We start from the raw sequence: 23,004 nt of genomic DNA on the forward strand, positions 1-23,004 counted from the left end.
CAATGCATTACATACAACCACATAATTTACCGATCAAATAAGAAAACCTAAGAGGACAGCACACTAACCATGTCATGCTATAACTAATGTACTAAACCACCACCTGTTGTATTAACTTCTCCAATACCTCCCTGAAACCTGAAGTGGACCAGGCACCAAGATTTCAACTTCAGTAAAGCTAGACTCACCAAAAGGTACTAGCTACAGAAAGGTATACTGGAACATTTCATGAGGCAGGAATTATAGAACCTCTTGAACTCAATGAGACCTGGTGAGGATCCAAATGTACCGCATTGGAAATTAACAAAAGACCATAATTCTTCATCAAATCCTCGTATACTTTTCTGAATTTCGGGTGATTGAGATGCTCCTTCTATTCTTTTCAATGGAAAACTGCTACTCCTAAGAAGATTCCGATCTTCAAGGACAGAATGTTAGCTTTACCTCTTTCCTCTTCAACTAGAATTTCAAAACTATCAATTATATCCTACTTCATTACCTAAATGCAAAGCAACTGTGGATGAATCTGCCAGAAATTCTTAAATTCAAAGGATACGCTCCCACTGCATTGTAACTAGGGATAGCGACAGGTTGGGTCAGGTCAGATTGAGTTCGGGTTGGGTCAACTTCAGGGCCAAAACCCCTCAACCCGACTCATTTGTAGTTGGGTTTACAAAATATAAACCCATATTCGACTCATTTATTTATTTGTAATTGGGTTTCTCTCATTAATGAATTAACTCAACATTAACACAGTTCATTCTGGAAGAATCTGTTCCACTCCGTAAAATGGAATGGTTAATTCTAAAGTTATCCCCAAGTTTCAAGATAGCTTCCGTGGCTTGTGAAGGAGCAATTGGTGAATGAAAGATCATTATTTGATTTGTTTTCATAGTTCTAATCAGAATAACATCTTTCAAATTTAAATTTGTAAATTAAATTTTAGAGCAAATTATAGAAATTCTTCTGAGATTAGGAGTAAATTATATTTACAATCAATAGCCTGAAAAATCTACGCGTACCATCCTTAAGTTTATTTTTATCCAACACTTTAACTCATAACTTAACAAAATATTAGTCGAATTGTTAACCGTAACTGGAACCCAAATGCCACTATTTGATTAAAAAAATTAAATTTAAATAACTAAAATAACTTTAAGTAATATAACAGGCACCCAACGATAAAAAAATATGTGCATCCTTTCTCCCACCTAAGGCAGTTTCGACTTTTTACATCAGGTAAATGACTTTACTAATACTATTAATTTAACTAGGCGTGAGTGTTAGATTTTACGAACTATTGAATGTAAATATAATAAATATAAACTTTAGGAGGGATTTCTAATTTATTCTCAAATTTAAAAAAAAAACTTTATTTTATGAATTGAGTTGCTTGATTGCTAGAGTGCCCATGACCAAATACCATATGACTTTTCTGAGAATTGATAGCGGTGTCTTGCCTTATTTTAAAACTATTGATCATGATGGTTTATAGTTGTGGCATTTTTGATTTAGTCATTCAAATTTTGAAGGCCTAAAAAATTATCTTATGTAAATATGTTTAAAAGGTTATCCTGCATAAATCATTCAAATTAGATTTGTGAACGTTGTGGTCTTGGAAACCAGCATAGAGATATCTCTACAAAAAAGCAAATCGGTTAGAGCCACTAAATATCTTTGGCTTATTCATATTAATTTACGCAAGATGACTCTCATTCTGAGTGGTAGCAAATATTCTATTAATTTGTAAGGATATAGTTTTTCCATCAACACTGTTACAGAGGAAACAAAAATGGAATTTTCATTTCAGCTGAATGTAGCATGGGTTAATCAAATGCTAGAAACGTTGTACAAGACATTAATACATTTATCATGTTACAACTCAATTTGGTGAACATCTAATGGTTCACGCCTGGGAAAAAATAAAATAAAAAATAAAAAATGGAAGGCAATGCTGAAGCTCTTGGTCTCTGTTTTCTTCTTCTTCTTCTTCTTCTTCTTCTTCTTCTTCTTCTTCTTCTTCTGCTAGAGTCTCTGTTCTTTTTTCATCAGGCACTTTGATACACGATTACCAATCAAGGAAACCTGGGCCTGCCCTTGAAAGCAATTCCTTTCCAGCATCTTTACCCATTGACACCATCTCCTCGAGAGCATATGATCCCTTTCTTGACGCCTCCAATACTGAGGTTATTTTGAGAAGAAAAAAGAAGGCCCATAAGATGGTTAATCAATCACAAGGAGCAATTCTAGAGATATTTTCTTCTGTTCTTTCTCACTTGGGATATAACATGACATTACCTCGAGTTCCATCGGGGGATGCCACCAAACCTCTGAACACACAATATCCATCCTTATCGCGGTAAGCGTATCCAGCAATTGGAGTGCGGCAGGACCCATCTAGGGTTTCAAGAAATGCCCTTTCACACGCCACAGCTAATCTGGTTTCTTCATGATTCAGCGAAGCTATATAATTAGCCTGTTTACAAAGTAAATATTGATCCAGACCCAATATTAGCAGGTAAGCACAACAATTGACATAATAGTATGATGATCAAGTACAAGTTATAGGGTGCATTATTCTCAAAATTTTGATACCTCCGTCCCAGAAAAGAAAAACAAAACAAAAGCAAAAAGAATGAGGAAAAAAAAGAGACATTCAGTGGCGTTATGCATATATCCTGAATTTTTATTTAGCAATCAAAAATAACTAAGTGTTGCAAGTTTCTTGCAAAAATAGTTAAAGATGAACTGCATGTCATATACGGATTAAACCAAAATAGAACAGAGCCCACTAATGAAACAAGTTCGTTGGTTTTAACCGACCCACCCCAAATCAAAGCTTTTTTAATGTCTAACCACATATTTAACATTTCAGTACACATATATATGTGTAAGTATATATATACAAGTGTGGGTGTCCATATGTGCATATGCAAGGAAAGGCTAGAGGTGTCAGTAGAAGTATAGGTTTGGTTAGAAATATGACTTGACTGAGTAATGGTAAAGGTATCATAGAGAAATAATAGTTAGAATTTTTAGTTTCTGTTAGGTTTCAAGTGAATTGTGAAACAGTGTAGGATTTCAAGCAAATTCCTTTTTTTTAAAGTTGTTAATCGTACATTCCATTTCTAGATACATCACAGATTTGTATAATATTAAATTATATTTCAACATGTATGGATACCAGAAAAGTCATTAAAACAATACAACCACAATGAAGTTTGATTCCCATTCCTTTTACTCTCATAAATGAAATTAACGTTACCACATCATGCAGCACGCACCATTTTCTCATCATTGCTTCTGCAAGCAATTCCAATAGCACCTTGAGCAATAGCAGGAAGCATTTCTTCGACTGATAGTAGAGCTGTGACATTCTCAGTCATATGCAGCCGCTTGAGCCCTGCCAGTGCCAACATGGTTGCTTGGACCTCCCCTTCATTTAATTTCTTTAACCGTGTCTGAACATTGCCTCTGAAGTTAACCACCTGAGATACAAAAGCAAGCAGGTTGTGAAAACCTCATAATTTTTGCAGTACATCATGGAACACTACATATCTTATTCTAAAACATGTCACAGTAGCAGACAGACAAAAGAATCTGATCCTCGTGTCATGGAAAGTGCCTACTACGATAGAAAGGTTTGTACCTAAGAATATTTAAACAAGAAATTGAACTGAAGCAAGTGGTGAGGAAACCATAAAATGAAAAAAATTGAAAAGAGCGGAATTAATTGAAATAAATTTCAGATGAAAAAATTCGGAAAGATGAATAAACATCAAACTTGTTCCCAGGATACATGGAAGCATACAAACAAAAGATTAGTGTCCCGATTTTGTAGCTCAAACATATGGAACTCTTTAAGTTGCCTAGAAAATTAATCCTAGTGATCCTTATAAAGATTACAAGTCCAATTTAAAACTTTTAAGATGAATATGAAACAGGCTTTAAGTCCTTTCAGACTTTCTAGACTCCATAGATTAGAGAATTATACTTTTTCTAGAAATCAAGAAATTAATTTTGAAGTCCTAGTGGTCCTTATAAAGATTACAAGTCGAAGGCTGTTTTTGCATTTCTAAAAAATTAATAAAATAACTGAAGTATTCCAAGAGCATTTTGAGGTCAGCTTATCATACATATAGGTCGACCATATGTCAGCTGCCTTTTTCTGTCTGATGGATATTTTTCTATGATATACTATGCTATGGCCTCAAGCTATATATTCTTATCTGGCACCGAAAGGCCCCTCAAGTCCTGTGGTAGGATACAGTAATAAGACTGTAAGCACATCTGAGCACCTTTTTCCCACAACAATATATGCACAATAGGGTTAGTGCCATAGGGCAAAGCGGGACATGTTCGACCTCACATCTAACCAGTGTCAGGTCGAACGAGCCCCCTAGTTCTTGTTTGAAGACTGGAACATTAGCAACATGGATTAGGATGACTCTGCGGTACCATTAATTCCTCTATCCAAGGCAATAAATATTCCGTAATTCAATCTCAAGATCCCATGTCACATTACAAAATTTAGTATGAACCATTGTGTGGCATTTAAAGTACAGGGTATTAAGAGAAAAGGGAAAAGGAGCAAGATGCTATCTGTGTTACATGGACTCAGGTTCTTGTGTTGGCTGTGTGTGCATGTCTGAGCATCAGATCCTCTCAACATCTAGGAATTTCTTCTTACAGAACCATGTTTGAATTTCATCCCAATTCCCAGATTTAAGTGTCCAGAAGGGGTACAGTAGGCTAAACCAAAGAGTATGGAAAATATAGGGAGCAATAGAGCTGTAACAGGTTAGGCTTGGGCCTTGCCCGAAATGGTTTGGATATTTGTAGGCCCTGTAATTACATGTCAAGTCCAGGCCCAGAATGACCTGCAATCAAAGGAAAAATGCTACTTGAACCCTAATATGGGACAATTAGCTGCTTACAGAGCTGACATGGCAACATGAGGTGACAGCTCTTCGTGGAAAAGAAACTCCACTCCAACTCTCTCTTAAAACAGCCCCCTTTTTAAAGCAGACCCTTTCCTTTCTTCCCTTGTCCCTTCTCTCGTCTGATTAAAAGGAAATAAATTTCTCCCAGCTGCTTGAAAAAATGAACGATTGACTGAGCTCCTTTTTAACAGCCCTCTGTAAAGCCGCATGGTGAAAGCTCCCTTCTGTTTTAGAAACTCTCTCTACCCATCAAGAAGGTACCCCAATGATAAATGTACAAGATCCATTTTCATGCCACAGACCTCTGCTTACTCTCATTAAAGATCTTTATTTTGGTTTGTTAGGGATTCACATCTTTGCATTTAGCCCTAAATAAAGCCCATCATATTCAAAGAAAAGAAATATATAATTAAGGATTAGGAACAAACATATCCTTTGGCTTGCTCGGATTGCAGTCTAGTGGATTGAGCAAGACTACAAGGATAAAATTTCAATGGTCAAAGTTTTGTGTACTTTTCTAGCCAGATCAAGAGAAAACATACAGCTGATAAGAATAGGCTGAGCAGAAAATTGTTAAAGCTACAGTTGGTTCAGGTTGTCAGGATCCTTTACTAGATAATTGACAACAATTGTTAATGATACACTTTATCTGCACCCTTCCCCTCAAATCCCATGTTTCCATGGTAAATAGCAGTCCATAGGCACATTCATTGCACATGTCAAGATCCAGTTAAGAATAAATAAAACCCAACTAAGGAATTGGAATACATTATGACACAAGAAAATAAAATGTAATTAGATATGCAAAACTTGCCCAACTGGACAGAATATGGTCTCTTGATCATGACTATGGCCATCAAAAGCAGCAAAGGAGATGGTGATATGGTATATCCATCTGTCAAGGAAAAGGTCTGAACTGCTTGTGTTTTGGCAGTCATTCCATTTTTATCGGAATGTATTCTGGAACTTTTGTGTCAAAGGATTCCAAAGCAAGAGTTTGAAAAAGATCCATGAAGTAAGAAAATGGGATCTTGATTACAACAAATTACTAGAATATAATAAACTAACATTAGTGTCATTGAATGTTTCCGTGCCAAAGCAGCAAAAAAGATAGTTTACCAACTGGAGTTACATAGCAGCTTTAACATGTCACAACAAGTAAATAATTGAAAGCAGGAGCTGGGGATGGATGGTCATGTTCTGTTTGCAAACACGGTAGAGTTAATACACATGATTCAACGGTTTTGCTCTTAACAAGAAGCACTTCCACAAAAAGAAATGCATCTTGAAGACAAGTCTAAAGAACTTTAATCTGATTTACAAGCGCAAGGAAACACTTCCATTTAGGAGTTTTGCATTGAATTCATTGGCTAATGCAGATCAAAACACGATGTAATATGCAATTCATATCACAACCATTGGCAAGACACAATGTTTGTGATTTGTGCTAACCAAAAACAAAATGTACAGCGATACACAATATTACATGCAAATGCAATTTGGCAAGTATTTTAGTGCATGCATTTATCCTACCTTTGGTTTTTTTTTTTTTTGTTGGGGGGCGGGAGGGGGGTTAGTTTGAATATTGTCTTTGCTATTTATTCTAAACCTCTACAATATACTGTAGTTTATTCTAATCATTTATTTTGTTTTCTCCATAATGATGACACTTCATATTATTCAATTTGTTCTATCTTTATAAATGAAAATTTTATATATCTAAGAAAATTTAGCAACAAGTAGCACATATCCCTAGCATGGCCTGGATGGTCATGTTCTGTTTGCAAACACGGTAGAGTTAATACACATGATTCCACACTGTTTTGCTCTTAACAAGAAGCACTTCCACAAAAAGAAATGCATCTTGAAGACAAGTCTAAAGAACTTTAATCTGATTTACAAGCGCAAGGAAACACTTCCATTTAGGAATTTTGCATTGAATTCATTGGCTAATGCAGATCAAAACACGATGTAATATGCAATTCATATCACAACCATTGGCAAGACACAATGTTTGTGATTTGTGCTAACCAAAAACAAAATGTACAGCGATACACAATATTACATGCAAATGCAATTTGGCAAGTATTTTAGTGCATGCATTTATCCTACCTTTTTTTTTTTTTTTGGGGGGGGGGGGGGGGGGGAGGGGGGTTAGTTTGAATATTGTCTTAGCTATTTATTCTAAACCTCTACAATATACTGTAGTTTATTCTAATCATTTATTTTGTTTTCTCCATAATGATGACAATATTCAGTTTTGGAATATGTACTGCTATAAACTCTAGTGAAGCTTTAACATATCTTAGAGTATCCATGTAGCATTTTTTATAAACCAAAATCCCCCAAATAGCCCTAATAGAAATATCCCTTTTTCCACAAAATCAACTTCTGTCCTGTTGGTTGAGGCTGCAAAGTGAGTAACAAAAGCAAGCAAAACCTGCATTTCTTAGTCCATCAGGTCCAGCCATGCATATGTACATTCCTACTGGTCTTGTATCACGTTGTGTTGCTTTAGGGTGAATATAGATTTGTTAAAATTTTATGTTAACAAAATACTTGATCTAGACAACTTTGATATCCTTCGATACAGACACTTGTCAATAAAATGGCTGTAAAAGTGTTTATTTTACTGAAGTCTTTGTAGTGCATCAATATATCTCGCATTTTGCTTCAGTTCTTGCCATATGATGTGTTTTTTCTCTTTAACTGGTCCATCTGGTTTTTTCTCTCTTTTATTTCTTGAGCATTTAGTTTGTGACTAATTATTCCAGTCTATGGTTAATGATGCTCAACACTAAACTGCTTATTGGTTTTCAAATTGCTGATAAATGCCAATTTTCAAACTACTCTTATAAATAAACCTGGACAAGGTTTTATTTATTTTTACCATATAACTTGCAGCACAGATAGAATGAGTGAATCGACAATTTTAGAAGTTGTGAAAAAGAACTTCAAGGACCACCTTATTCTTGGGGAGGAAGGTGGCCTTATTGGAGACTCGATGTCAGACTATCTATGGTGCATTGATCCTTTAGGTTTGGTCTCTATGAAATTGCTTTTGTAGAAAGTATTTTCATTAAATGAATATATAAATATATTAATCTCGTTTGAACAATACTGAAAATTTCTGATTGCATGTGATAAAACTAGTTTTCTGTTGTTTGTAAGAGAAACGAATTATTAAGATATTGTGAAATGCTATGAACAGTCTCTACATTCTCTTTAGTTGTTTTATTGTGGAATGAATAATGGTCTAGCTATATTTTCAGTAATTAAAGAAATGATAGAAACTATCTTTATCTACAGCTCAAGTTACTGTAGATAACTCGGATCCAGTGTTTGATTTCTTCTTTCAAGTAATTTGGTGTCCATCATGTAGTTCAAGTGTACTTGCGGACCCAGATGCATTATATTGACCAATGGCCAAAATGATTGTAAGTCAAGCTAAAATAGTTGTGTGTGTGGGAATTGTTACATCAAAGCAATTTATTTTGAGGTACTGTTGTAAATTTTATAACGATATAAATTATTAAGTTATACAATCTTATGCAAATTGCTATTAATAGAGTTATTAATGATCATGTAATATTATATTAATAATACTATACAAAATATATATGACAATAGATTAATATATAATATACCAATACTAAATATATGTATTAGTTTCTTCAAATTATGGAATAGTGTTATTTTAAATAGATGCATAATATGTTAATATTTTTAGGATGGTATTTACATAAATTTGTAATATTAAAAGATATGTAATATTTCCATATATTGATGCAAGACTTAGGGTTGGCCTCTGTTGCATGGGAGGACCCAACGGAAAGTTTCGATGAGGCCTTTTTTAGATTAGTTGTTTGCTGTCCAAGGTCCAAGAACAAAACAGCAGCAAATAAACTTTTGATTTCTAGGTAAACAAAAGTTCGAATAATCTAGGGCTATCTGAATGGAGAATAGCAGAAATCAAGATTTAGGGCAATATGGACTTATCTGAAGATCATAAACTCATATTTTAACAAATAATGCTAGCAGATTTAAACAGGCAGAATCAATACTTAACAATTAGAGACATCAATATTGAAGTCCCTATCAACAAGATCTTAACACATTAAAGATCAACAGTTTCAATGCAGTGATTAAATACTAACAAAATATGTCCATGAAAAATTGAAAACTGAAAGTAAACTAGGAATTAGGAGGAATGAACCATGAACATAATGAGAATAGTTCTAGCAGAGAAAGCAAGGAGAATAAGAAGAGGAGAGGAGAAGAAATAGAGGAGATAATGGAGGAAATAGGCTGGCTCACCAAGGTATGCTGTTCCAATACCGGTAGGCATACCGGTCGCCTACTGGACTGATACGGTACCGGTTCAGTATGTTCGGTTCTGTTTCGGTACCGGGCCCGTACTAAGAGAACCTAGCCGGAGCCGGGGAAGAAGAAGAGAAGGAGAGAGCGAGCGGGGGAGGGAGGAAAAGGGAGAGGCCTCCGCCGCTCGCGGAGGGCTGTGGGGGTGGGGTGGGGTGGGGTTGGGGGGGGGGGGGGGGGTGGACGGCGGATGCCACGGGTATAATTCTTTGCAACAGACCCTTTTTGGACTTCATTGACTTCATCCATCCCCTAAAACTTCCTACTATTGAGTCAATAAAGATTCTTAGGGGGGTCTTCTTCGTAAAATGAAGAGAATCTTAAATGTAGGTTTCAAAAGCTCTTTTTTGACTTTTTCTTCTTGTCGAAGCAGTTTTCAGATGATGTTACCAAGCACTTTTTGAGGAAGTGCTTTTTTTGCTTTGAAAGTCACAAAAGTACTTTTTTAAGCAATATTAAACATGCCCTTATATATATGGAAACAAATCCCCTGAAATCTGTTAATTAACTAACCAACTTGGTCGCCATTAGGACTCCTAATTGAATCCAGCATTATGATGATCATTGTTCATGGTATAGTGACATGTGAACAGTACTGGCCTCTAATTAACTTCTAAAACTAATCCAAAAACACTGTATTGGAACAGGAAATCAAAAGATATCAGTCAAATAAAACTCTGGGGCCGTTGGATGAAGTTCCAACTGCACCTTTTTTCAAGGATATTTCTTGCAGCAGGGTAAATCTCTAAAATACCTCAATTTCTGCCCCAATTCATGATCTCAGCATGTTGTTGGCTTGAACAGCAGTTCTAAGGCTGATTTTTGCAGCCATTGTGCCATTCCTATGGTTTGTAGCAGCTGATCTTCAATCATATATACTATTATTATTAATATTATCATTATACTACCATTATGATATTTGCTAGTTATATGTAAAGCTTTATGGATACAATACTCTAATATAATATAATATAGTATAGTATGGTATAATATAGTATAGCATAGTATAGACTGTATAGTATAGCGTAATATAATATAATATAGCCTAATATAATTTCAATATAGTATACTATAGTATAATATTTTTGCTTTCGATCGACTGTTACAGTCACAACTTGGGATTTGGACGAGTCCCAGTCTCGGGTCATGGCAAATTTAGCACAATTTTTTGTGACCGTAGAAGTTAGAGTAAGTTATGAGACAAACACTTAAATAAGCTCCATGATGCGAAATATATTATCAATTGCTCCATGAGTTTCAAGATTATTTTTAATGATTATCATTGTTTCTCTTATTCCTAAATTGAATATTTTTGGACATGTATTCTGAGTTTGAGCTATCTTGCCCTTGATATCCAGATGGAACAACAAATTTTGCACATGGCTATCCCAGCTTTGGAGTATCAGTGGGAGTTCTGTTCCGTGGGAAGCCAGCTGCTGCATCTGTGGTATTTGACCCTTTTTTCTCCAACTTGAACAATTAGTTGAAAAAGTTACTTGTAGTTCTCACTCTTCATTACACAGGTTAGAAAAAAAATTAGAAATTGTGCTCTATCAGGTATCCCTACATAAATTTAGTGATTAAGTTCTATGATCAATGCTTGGAACATTCGATATTCTTCTTTACTTTAGTGTGTTTAGGAGTTGGAGTAACATGAAGATTTCGAAAGTGCTTCAACAGTCAGCATATATCTCTGTTGGTGGAGTATGCCATGATATTCTGTTTGTCATTTTCCTTTACTTTTTGTGAAAAGGTATCCTTTGTCTCATTCTATATGAGATGGGAGTTATATGAAAATTTTAGAAAATTAAGCGCCTATTTGGTAATGGTTTGGTTTACCGTTTTTGTTTTCAAGAACCAAAGGGGAAAAATGTAGTGGATCAGACAACCCAAATCATGAAACTCTTTTTTTTTTTTTTAAATTGTTTATAAAATCTTCGGAGGCTTTGGAACAAAGATTTATTGCTTTAAGAAAAAATAGAAGCAGGGATTAGGCAAAGTTTTGTACAGATGCTGTCTGCCACATCAACCACCATATGGGATTTTTCTAATTTCTAGACTAATAAAACCACAAAAACAGCTACAGTGCTAAATATGCCCTTAAACTTTTGCTAGTGGAAAAAGATAAAGTTTGACAACAGTCTTGGCATTAATCATATGAATTATTTTTATAATATTAAAAAATGTATCCAAATAACTTGGTTACTAACTAAAATTGAGAATTTTGTGACTGAAATTAATCACAATTTGGGGTAGTTAAAGTTATTTTTTAAAGACATATTCAGCATGAGGAAATAATATAGTCAATTTTTGTTACTAAATGGATTTGAGTTCTGAAAGAAGATAATGAACTTTATTGATCATTGGGATGAATCTTAGAATCTAATTCATGAGAATTTTAGCAAACCACTCTTTATAAGTTGGGTCATTCATGGGAATGTGACTCCACCTTGCCTGAGAAAAAAAGCAATTTATGCATTTCCGGTTTAGTTCTATGAATACTGTTTCCTTTATGTATTTCTGGACCTTATTCCCTATGATTTTTCTATAAATACATGTCAATGTCATGATAATGATTTCAGCAATATTCCTTCTGTATCTTCTGAGGCATCTGTCTAATTGTTAGGCTAGTATGGTTGATGAAATTGATGCTTCTTTGCTCCTATTTGCAAAATTAATGCTCCACATTTCAAGATTTATAATTTCTTTCCGTGCCAATTTCTTAAAAGCAACCTCATCCAAATTTATAGTTCTCCATCTGTTGTGTTATGTTTATCCTTCTGACAAATTTGATACAATTGGTGAAAACCACAGAGGAGAATTATCAAATGTCATTAGTGATGATTTTGAAATTTTTTTTACTGGTCATCTCAAGGTATTCAAATTACAGAAGAGAGAATATTGAATTGTTCGTGTTTATTTCTTTTAGTATCTTCACTAATTTTTTTTTTATGGTGAATCATCATAAGTCATGTTTTTATTTATATCTAAACTCAAGTACTATGTCAAAGGGAGGGGAAGATAGGTCTTATACAAACATGTTGCGATCAATGACAAAAGAAAGTGATTCTGAATTATATTGATGATGTATATCTAATAATTCATATTCTTGACATGTAAAGATATGATTTGCTACACTTTGTTTGAAGCTTACTATTAGTCTCTTCACTGCTTGAATATAAGATATCTCTTACTTGACCTTGAGTAGATTGTATCTTCATTATATAGGTAAAGAGATGAAACTTCAGGCACCCGTCTAACCTTTTAAGGTCAAGGGAAATACACATACGCAGCTAAATTTTGACTTGGGGCTGTCCAAGTGTTAGCCAAAGCAAATATGCAATATTCTGTGCATTAGTTTTTTTTTCTGAATATCTCGGGCCATTTGCTGAAAGCGCTCATAAACCATTTACAAGAATTTCCATACCCTTGCAACTAATATGAGCCTGTTCCTACCCTGAGCATCTCTGCCCATTCCACAACCTAGATATCTGATAGAACATAATCTAACAATGGTAAATGTTCCATCTGGAAGGATTGAAAACCAAATTTTAGGAGCAAACCTGCATATGCAACCTATGTTCTTACCACATTTTGCCTGCTAACTGGATCATATTTATGGTTGTGGCATTGACATCTCTCCTTAAAGGTCTTCAAATCAAGTTACAAATTTGCCTATTCTTGAATGATTGTTTTTTTACCTTTTCTGCCACGTTATATATAATGCATAAGCATTTGTTTTCTTTCTAAATAGATGATACCCATTCTTTCTGTAGGTTGAATTTGTGGGTGGGCCCATGTGTTGGAATACTCGCACATTTAGTGCATCTTCTGGTAAGAGTTAAAAAAATACCAAGGAGATGAGACCTTTTCTGTCTTGTGATGTGATATTTGAATTCAAATGGCTATTTTAATCTTTTACAGGTGGTGGAGCCTTTTGTAATGGACAAAAGATTCATGTTAGTCCGACTGATCAAGTAAATCACTAGTTACCCTGCAACTTTCTGTGAGTGGTTAATGTGAGCTGTTGAAAGATTTTCTTTTTTACTGGACTCATTTAACATTAAAAAAAACACTTAAAACTCAGGAATTTATTGTTCATTTTTATTCTTAAATCAGAAAAATCTCAGTATCCAGAAGCAAGGTGAATTTTTTTTTCCTACATTTGACATTCTTCACTATTTACGAGATTATGCAATATGGTACTTCTTGTTGTGATTAAACCAACTGCAGACCTGCAATGAATCTGGAACATACCAAATTATATGAGTAAAGTTTCTTGTTATTTATCTCATTATACTTAGGTGTTGCTGCAAATTCAGTTTCTCTGTCTTGAATAATTTGCATTAAGCATCAGCAATTGTGAAAGTATGTTTGTCATACTGTTATCAAATGACCATGTTTATCATACCTGACATTTGCTGAGTAGCCAAGAATTACACTTTTATCTGCTACCTCTAGATTAAATTCCATGAGGACTAATCACAGTGATAGACATGTTCCAGCACGGGCGATAGTGCTCAATATCATAATTCTATGAATATCATGACTCATCCCTTGTTCCTTTGCTAAGATTTTTTTTTGAAGCTTGAAGCTTTGAATCCCTGTAATACCCAAGTTCATTAAGGCAATGGAGCCTTTCTTAAGGCAAGGCATTTTTTTTAGTAAAACATTAGGATGAATTTTCCTTTTTCTGTCTTTAAAACCAGGTTTTTAGGCTATCCCTTTTTCTGATGGCAAAAAGCGGCAGAAGATGAGCCGTGTATTTTGAATCCTTTCTAGCTCCTAATGTTGGTTGGATCTTCACCTTCATGAATTTGATACTTGTCACTGGTTGCTAGATCATGAAGAAAAATTGAAATTGAAATTTAAGACAAAACTAACCTTTCAGCTTTCTATTAGTAGTCCCTCCCCCTGTTTCTTCTTCTGTCCAATGGGAGAGAAACCTTCCCTCATCAATTTCATATCCAGCTTGAGATTCAGTTCTTCAAAATATTCTGTTAAAGCTTGTGGATAGCTTATGCCTACTTTTAGCATATATATACTATTTTCTTTTCCAACAAAGAAATCTTCCTGCAGAAGGGAAAGGAATTAGTGCAAACATGATCTTTCTATTCTAAAAAGTTTCTAGATTGTATATTGTTTGTGGAAATTGTAATCTGCATTGGGGGTGAGCCATTGTTTTGCTTTCTTAATTTTTTTTTCTTTTTGTCATCTTCTGATAACTAAGCAGACATAGTAGAAGAAGCATTATTTTAGATGTCGGTGAGGTGCCGAGGAAACTAGCGAATCTTTTGAAACTACACAATAAGTTCATGAACCAAGCAATAGTGGGGTTGAGAGACAAGTGGTAGTGTTTTAGGATCTGTTGGGTGGTGGCAATAGGACAAGCCTTAGCACAACAGTAAGCTCCATTATCTGGGTGTCATGGTTTGAAACACGGAAACAACATCTTCACATGTAGGGATAAGGTTGCATACATCTGACCCTTCCTGGACGTCATAGTGTCAAGTGCCTCGTGCATTGGGATGCTTTTTTTTTTGGATGTTGGCGACAACACAGGGCCAAAGCTTACTTTAGATAATACTTATGCACCTTTTCAAAGTAAATCCTTGGGGAACTAGAACAATAATTTGAAGCAACAGCAAGCATAGTTTGGGAGTCTTTTCTGAAAAGATTTGAGGAAAATATATGTCACAAACATGGGCCTTCACAGACATACAGGGAGGCAAATGTTTCCTCTAAGCAGCTGGACACAATGGGTTAAACTCGATATGGAAGTGCATCAGAAGCCGATAATTGACTTTATTGTCCTACTGAAAAACTCTTTTCAAAAAATGGAGCATCCAGTTTAATTGTCTGGAGCTCAAAATAGAATTTAGACATGAGTCTGTAACTGGACCTGTCAGGTGACCTACTTAGTTTACTAAATATAACTATTGAAAGGAATGTCGGAGCTTAAATGCACCAATGGCGTAGAGGTAAGTCGTAATTTGCCTAGTCAAGGAGACATTTGTGATGTAGGGAAAAAGGAAAGTGCTTGATCAGTGTAATCAGATGAGAATCAATCTTTCAATTAGATTTCATACAACTTAGATACCATGTTCAATGTTGTAGAGGTCGGAGGCTCTGGAATTGATTAATCAATATGATCCTGCAGTTTTATCAAATATGCATGAAGAGTGAAATACCAAGCAGCTTGGTGGTCAGATTGCCAAGTTCAACATATTTGGGCTTGATGAAGTATCGATTGATAAGAATGGAGTAGTGAGGAACCATGATGTTAGGTTGAGCATCTCATACTTAGTAATGACCTGAGTAGACCATGCGGTGAAAATTTGAGCTTTATCACCTCTCAAGCTTTCCCTTGCTTTTTGCTGCATCTAATTCTAGAGGCCATCAATACATGTTACAATTTTTAATGATGATTCTCTAGATATATTTTGTCAAGAAGATTTTAATGCTATAATATTGTGAAGGTTGAAGCAGTGTTGCATCTTTTACAATGATATGTGATCGAGGCTATATCTAAATAATTTCTATTTCTTATATTAATAGGTATGAAAACAATATATGGCCTTATATCATTATGTAATTGATGTAGGTTAGGAACCCTATGGGAATCATTTGCCTGCACTAGATCAAAGTAACGCAGTGAAAATAGAACTAGAAAATTAAAACTAGAAGCAAGAAGATTGAACTAGAAGCTAGAACTAGAAGCAAGAGAATTAAAACTAGAAGATTAAATGCTAAAAGGTATTAATGGAGGGTCCTGCACCTTCTCTTTGTGTTGGACCTTCAACCTTGCACCTTTAGCCTTAACAGGGTCTTGACAGAAGATTCCCGACCTTGCACTAGTGTCTTCTCCTGAACCGGGCATTGACGCCACAAGTTCTTAAGCAACCTCTTGCCATACAAGAATTGAGAAGAATCCTAAAAGAAAGCTTTATTAATATGTTCTATGATTCATTGATTCTGAGTACATGGCTGGGGTATTTACATGATAGATCTCCTAAAGGTAATAAGCTTTTCCCAATTCCCATAGGATACAGTTACCTAAAAGAAAGTAAAGAGATATAATGCCAAAAAATGATAGAAATAATTCCCTACATCCTTTTGGATTTCTAACTCATCCAACAGAACTTGCAGAAGCAAGATAATTCCGGTAGAAATAAAATAAAAATTGTCCTTAAGTTAATAGGCCATGAAATGGTATTTTCGCAAAAATCTGGAACTTTGGCAGCATTGGCATTGTCTTCGATAAATCAGCCATTTTCCTCACCCGACCTTTGTTTTAGACGTTTAGGCGATTCAAGAAATCTTACTCGATGATAGACATGGTGGGAATGGTTTTTCTGAAAATTTTGACTATGCTGAGGCAAGTGAAGCTTCCTTTTGGACCGATGGGCACTGGAATGCTTTGCTAAATGTAGCTATATATAAACTTCCAAATTTAAGATTATTGGATGCCTGAGAGTCAAGTGACACTTTGTATTCTTGCTTGAAGTGCTTATCAATCTCGTGATCTTCCAAAGTGTGTCCATCTCACCAATAGATCCTTGCATGGATCTCAAGCTTTTTCCTACATAGTTTTCAATGTAGTCATGCTATCCTCTTGAGTTTTATTGGCCTTCCATCTAATGTCTAGAGGCTTCTTTTTGGATGCATAGACTCCTGGTTCAAGCATGTGGCAGACATAGTCTTAAGTCTTTCGACTGCACAGTAACAGTAGCATTTCTTATAGATACATGGCGTCTAGGAAGTTGGCTTCATATATTTTTTGCAGTTACTGCATTTAGAAAAACTGCTTTGTCCATAATGGTGATGCCGATTCTTTATGAATTTTGCCTCGTAATGGCTTTTTTTTCAATCTAGAAAGTAAATTTGAGAAGTGGTGCTGCCAATTTGTTTTGCCACTATTTTGCCTAAAATCGACATATTATAGCTTTTGATAATATTTAGTCTGGTTGGCAATCATTTGATCCAGCAATAGATATGGTAGTAATAGATACTTCTAATGGAACTGCTAATTAGACTTTCAACTCTCAAGAGATATGAAAAACATTATAATCTTGAGCTAAATGACATTGAAGTGAATTCCCTTGACAAAAGCCTTACAAGATATGTGGTGTTTCCCAAGAATCTTTAATTCATTAGGATGAGAGTGTCAAGCTTCAAAAAGGTCAAGGTTTTATGTATCAGATGATACTAGTTTGTACTTGGTAGACCATAAGGTACCATAGTATTGGAAACCAGTATGATATAGACATGGTTTGTTGTACAGGATTGTACCATTCTGTATTGGGTATATACTGTGCCATACCGTATTGGTAGCAAAGCGATACTCGGTGCAGGAGGGGCATGCCAAGTGTTGGAACCACAAATTGCCCTATACGAACACTAAAGGCTATTAGCATGGCACCAATATGGGTATCAAATCCAATGCTACAAACTATGGGTGCAAGGGCTCGATATGATGTTGTACCAACACCTGGTATAGGATTTTAGGTGCTATTGCAACTTACCACTTTTACCTGTCTCGGTAGGGTGGTGTAATGTGCTGTGCAATACTATACTAGTAAGGGACCGACTTGAGACCCAGTACCAATATGTAAAAACTTGACAAAGATGCGAGTGCACAGACATGTATGAGGAAAACAATGCCACCACAAAGGAACAACTTGAAGACATGATAAGAAAAAGGGAAATCAGATGACAATAATATTCTTGTGAGGTTTCACAAATGCCTTAAATGATTTAGATCAAGTCAGATATGGAGAGATTCTATAGAAAATAACGTGAATCAACGAATATTGCTTTGATACAACCTGCACCATAAAAAATTCAGAAGTTATAAATGACCAGTTATCATGGTCATGGGAAAACAAATAGCATTTTCTTTCAACAAAATAATTATATGCATTCTTTAAATCCAAAAGTTTACATGTCACTTCTTCCACTCTTTTGCTCCCTATCATGAGATGGCCAAACTCATTCTCTAGGTGGAACGTTCGCTCTTGGTAACTGGATTTGGATATGAACATGATGATGCATGGGCAACCAACATGAATTTATTCAAGGAATTTACTGACATTAGCAGGGTAAGTGGATCTTAACCATTGTCCTGAAGAGGATACTATCATATATTTATTTCACTTTGTCCTGATTTTTGGATGGCATGTGAAGGGTGTGAGAAGACTTGGTGCTGCTTCTGTTGATATGTCTCATGTTGCTCTCGGTATTGTGGAAGCCTACTGGGAATATCGTCTTAAGCCATGGGACATGGCTGCTGGTGTCCTGGTAAACTTCTCTCTCTGAAGATATGTAGAAGACTAACTACATACCTTTATGTTGATTATAGCATGATACATATTTCAGATCTTGCTTTCCTCCTATGTCCTGCTCTTTGTCATGCAAATTACATCAGTAGTGATGATTATAACATGAGTAGTCTAGCCTATTTGGAGTTGCTTTATGATTTCTGTTACAGAGTCTGTGCATATTGGAATAGATGGCATACTTATTAATGAGACCATATTTGTTTCCATTGGTGACCAACCTTCTAGGACTATTGCCCTAAAACAATCTTTCCTTCTTTTACAACTGGCTTGTAATTGGATTGACAATGTCATCTTTTGGCATGTAATAATTACTTTCTTCTAGTTCACACTTCTGAAACAAACATTTTTAAGGAATATAACTCTGGAAAGACTTCTGAGAGATGAGACCTGATCCAAAACATCTCTTTAATTCTCATTCTGGTTTTGAGCTCTTGAATGTAGGCAGATTATATTTTGTATTAATCATCATAGTTGAGCTTATAGAGGTCTTTTCGCACAATTTTGAGGTTAAAAGGAAACATAAATAGAATGGATAAGATTCTCTGATAGTGGGAGACAGTGGCCCAACATATTTGGGTAAATAAGTCCCTCAATGTTGTTATCAAAATAAAAAGAAAAGAAAAACATCACACACACATTATGTTCATGTACACTATATATATGACAATGATCTCTGAAACTTGCTTGTGCTTAAATTGAATCATAGATCAAGAAGTTCCAGTAGGAGTTGGAATGGTGAAGTGTTGTGCTTTTGTTTTAGATAGTTTGCTGAACAGGAGAATGTACCAATAAAATAATAACAGTTGTGGCATTATCTTGTGCTTCCTCCAAACCAAATTATTCACAATTTTTTTGTTGATACTTCAGCTGTTACTATTCCTTGTTGAGAGGAAGCTAACTTATCTTAATAACTGTCTAAGTGGGCTTCAATAGTGTTAGAAGTGTATATATAAGATTGTGCAGTATGTCTTGTGCATACTGTAGGTCTTTCTATTTGTATTGTTGCATCATGCTAACCTCCCTAGCAGCCAGTGCACAATTGATATGCTATGTCATTAATTTACATAAGATTGTTCTATTAGATTGTAGAAAATTGAAAAAAAAAGCAAGCTGGAATAATTAGCAAAGAAGAGATTGCATAAAACAATTGTTCTTTGTTTTGAATAATGCATTCTGGGTCTTTATGACTCCAGTTCTGTCAGTTTGTTTCCTTTTAAAATTCCTACAATTTGTTAAAATGAATTCTGACAAGCCATTAAGACTTGCATTGAGACCATACTGCTAACACATAACACCTGACCATCCAAGCGATCTGATTCTTCAGTGCATTTGATATATTGATTATTTTTATTTTTATTGTTGAGGTGGGGGGATCCTATCTCAACAATTACGATCCTTTTTTCCTGACATAAATAACATGTCAATCATCACCTGCATGGTAGTTCCTCTGAATTCATTTATCCTCTTAGCCTCGAAAGTTTGGTTGGATGAAATTTCTTTGTTAGATGAGTTAACTCCTATCCCGTATAAAGCAGAATCAAAAAAAAGGAAAAGAACATTTAGAAGGGAAAGGTTATAGTCATGGAGGGACTTGTCGCTGCATCCACTTGCCTGACATCAGGGCATGTTTTCTATTCGTTTTTTAGCAGTAAATAAATTAAATCATAAAATATAAATACATGCTTAATTTCTGTATTGCACATTCCCCTGCTTAGTCTCATAAATAAAATTGCTACACTCTAGGGAACAGTATTATTACTTGATATTTCAGACAATCCATCTTCCTGCGAACCACCAGGGATGTAGTCTTAGCAAATAATCAGTCACTTCCTTCACACTGAAGGTGAGAGACTCTGAAGAAGCACAAGCATTCTAAATTTGAGAAAGAATTGCTTGAACATCCAAGGTTGGCTTAAACTTTTTCTAAATCCATCCAACACAAATTTTTGGATCCATCTCCAACCAAAGGTTAAGATTATGCTCCCAAGTTTGGACAGTGTGCTTGGAAAAAAAAAATTCTGATACTGCTGCTGTGCATGTTTTCGTCAATGAAAAAAAAAAATCTAAAATTCTCATTACAGCCCTTTCTGGGCTATCTTGACTCGTATCTTCAACAGATTACAGGTTTTGGTGATTCAATGTATGAAAAAAAAAGCATATTTGATAAATATGTACTGGCTAGTCTGGTCGAATTTTACAAGTAGCTCTGTAGACACCAATAAAAGAGCAGATACTGAACTAACAGAGGAACAAGAAAAACCAGGTGGTGGTAGGCGACTTAATAAACTGTGTGTGGTAGGCGTCACAACCTTGTTTGTACCTAAAGCTTCATTCACACTGAAATAAATCTAGAAGTGAACCCTACTTTTAACAACTGATTCAACTTATAACTCTGTTTAAAGCATTCTAGGATGAAAAATTGGATTTTATGTGGTTATCTTTTAATAATTTTCTGAAATCACCTGATAGCTTACCTACTATGATGTGATTTATCACTACCCGTGCTCCCCCCCCAAAAAAAAAAAAAATCCACAAGGGGAGGGGGCGCGAGTTAAAAAGTGAATTATGATACTCGAGTATGCAAGAACAAAATCCTGATTTTGCTGATTAAGCAAGGAGAGGATATAGGTGGAATTGTGTTCCTCCTCCCTTCCCTTCCTTTCGTACTTTTCGGTAAGTCCGTCCCATGACCTTTTCTTTGGTTTCTTTTTTTTATTTGAACTGCCAGAGTTTTATCTTTATTTGAATATGTTGCCCTTCTTCTTGAGCAGATAGTTGAAGAAGCTGGTGGGGTTGTCACACGCATGGATGGTGGAAAGTTCACAGTCTTTGATCGATCTGTTCTGGTGTCCAATGGTCTTGTTCATGATAAGGTTAATTCTGCTATCATATCCCTTGAACTATGGAAAGATGCATTATGAAACTGTAAACTTGTTAAGTCCTTATGCATATTCCTTTTTGTTTATTTGTTTGGGGCTAATGTAGAAAGCATTAGCAGCTACAAAGTTCACTTTTCTTATAGGCCTTGACTAATTTTCCTAGTTCTGGATGTACATACTACCAGTCATCAACATTCACCCAAATTCTCTATTCTTTGTCGAAGCATTACAGTTTATGAAACTTATTGATATTGGGCAGTTATAGGGACATTCGTAACCTTCATATGCCTTTCTTTGCCTCCTCTTTAGTGAACTGGGAGATCCACTTTGAATGTCAAAGCTCACTAGCACATTCTCACACTTGATGCTTTTAGTCTTGCAGAATTTATGCTTACTATTTGTGCATTTCTGTGCAGCTCCTGGAGAAGATAGGTCCTGCAACTGAAGAATTGAAAAGGAAAGGAATTGATTTCTCCTTATGGTTTAAGCCAGAAGATTATGCTACAGATTTTTGAGTTTGATATTGTCTGTGGGGCTTAGGTACAATGGCTAGCATGATCTTGTTGATTCAGCCTTCACATAGTTTTGAAAGTGAAAATATGTTCATAAATATCTCATCATATTCAGCTTCCGAAGAGTTCATGGATCAAACCAGACCTGTTTCTACCTTGAGTGTAGTATAAACCTATATTTTTATATCAGGGCTGTTAATAAAGCGCGAGCCTTCCAGCCTAGGAGCTGGGTTTTGCTTTCAGTGTTCACAGTTTGCTATATAATCAAGTTTAATTGTCTCTTTTTTTTTCTGTCAAAAGAAAGGGGGGAAGGCAAAAGAGCTACCAGCTAACCACTGATCTGATTTGAATTACCAGTGAAATTGCAATTACTCGTATAGATAATCTTGGTATACAGATGATTTGGATCCAACTTGAACATCAGAACTATTACAGTGGACTTGGTTTTCGGCTGACAACCACTGATCTGATTCCAGGGTGCCTTGGGTTATTGTCTAGGGGTTAAGCAATTTGTTGCCCACTTGTACTCAACTCGTATCTTATATGCACCCTCAGGCGATTCTAATAACATAGACAATTTTTTGTATTAATACTTTCGTGTGTAAGTATATTGTAGTTGTATGAGCTATAGAGTTCATGTATCTTGATTGTAGCATCACCAAATTGAATCTCTAACAAACATGAAACATGTGTCTCCTGACCCTTTCCTGCCTGGCTGAATTTATGTTCATATAAGCTAGGTCTATTTATGTTCATGTTGAGGTACGAGGTGGATTTGGTTAGGCGCCAAGAACTCGTATTTTTCCTATTTATTAGGCCTATTTATGCCCTGGCCAAGAACTCGTGTTTTGCTTTGAGTGTCTAATTGTTGCAGCAGTTTAGCCTTCCATGCGGAATTCAAAGAACTCATCCTACCTAACCTCGTGTCATTTGGCAATAACTTTCAAGAACA

The 23,004-nt window shown here is 35.5% G+C and overlaps 2 protein-coding genes across 2 annotated transcripts in view; one reads left to right on the forward strand and one right to left on the reverse strand.

Moving 5' to 3' along the window:
* LOC120104023 (uncharacterized) overlaps window positions 1-22,357 on the forward strand; it is a 57,327-nt gene extending 34,970 nt beyond the window's left edge. The window contains exons 7-14 of the mRNA XM_039129702.2: window positions 7,853-7,981; window positions 10,679-10,767; window positions 13,097-13,154; window positions 13,245-13,297; window positions 18,323-18,421; window positions 18,507-18,620; window positions 21,433-21,534; window positions 21,957-22,357. Of these exons, the coding sequence (XP_038985630.2) occupies window positions 7,853-7,981; window positions 10,679-10,767; window positions 13,097-13,154; window positions 13,245-13,297; window positions 18,323-18,421; window positions 18,507-18,620; window positions 21,433-21,534; window positions 21,957-22,055 (743 nt within the window). The 3' untranslated portion in view covers window positions 22,056-22,357. The remainder of the gene's footprint in view (window positions 1-7,852; window positions 7,982-10,678; window positions 10,768-13,096; window positions 13,155-13,244; window positions 13,298-18,322; window positions 18,422-18,506; window positions 18,621-21,432; window positions 21,535-21,956) is intronic.
* LOC148700337 (porphobilinogen deaminase, chloroplastic-like) lies at window positions 1,776-9,279 on the reverse strand. The gene is made up of 4 exons (XM_088708966.1): window positions 9,261-9,279; window positions 3,285-3,488; window positions 2,299-2,476; window positions 1,776-2,181 (listed from the first exon to the last, which is right to left on the reverse strand). Exons 2-4 carry the CDS (start codon window positions 3,417-3,419, stop codon window positions 2,069-2,071), a joined length of 426 nt encoding a protein of 141 aa, XP_088565092.1. The 5' UTR covers window positions 3,420-3,488; window positions 9,261-9,279; the 3' UTR covers window positions 1,776-2,068.
* Window positions 22,358-23,004: the final 647 nt, after the last annotated feature.

This window comes from Phoenix dactylifera, chromosome 12 (assembly GCF_051530095.1).
Source record: "Phoenix dactylifera cultivar Ajwa chromosome 12, Ajwa_hap1_PhDact_Kaust_v1.1, whole genome shotgun sequence".
In the NCBI taxonomy this organism is placed as follows: domain Eukaryota; kingdom Viridiplantae; phylum Streptophyta; class Magnoliopsida; order Arecales; family Arecaceae; genus Phoenix; species Phoenix dactylifera.

What these genes read in the sequence shown, in the direction of transcription:
- LOC148700337 (XM_088708966.1), bottom strand. Translation starts at nt 3,419, where the DNA reads ATGTTGGCACTGGCAGGGCTCAAGCGGCTGCATATGACTGAGAATGTC. An exon ending in GAAGCAATGATGAGAAAATG is followed by an intron (nt 2,477 to 3,284) that starts GTGCGTGCTGCA and finishes CTTTGTAAACAG; the next exon opens with GCTAATTATATAGCTTCGCT. An exon ending in ATCCCCCGATGGAACTCGAG is followed by an intron (nt 2,182 to 2,298) that starts GTAATGTCATGT and finishes AAATAACCTCAG; the next exon opens with TATTGGAGGCGTCAAGAAAG.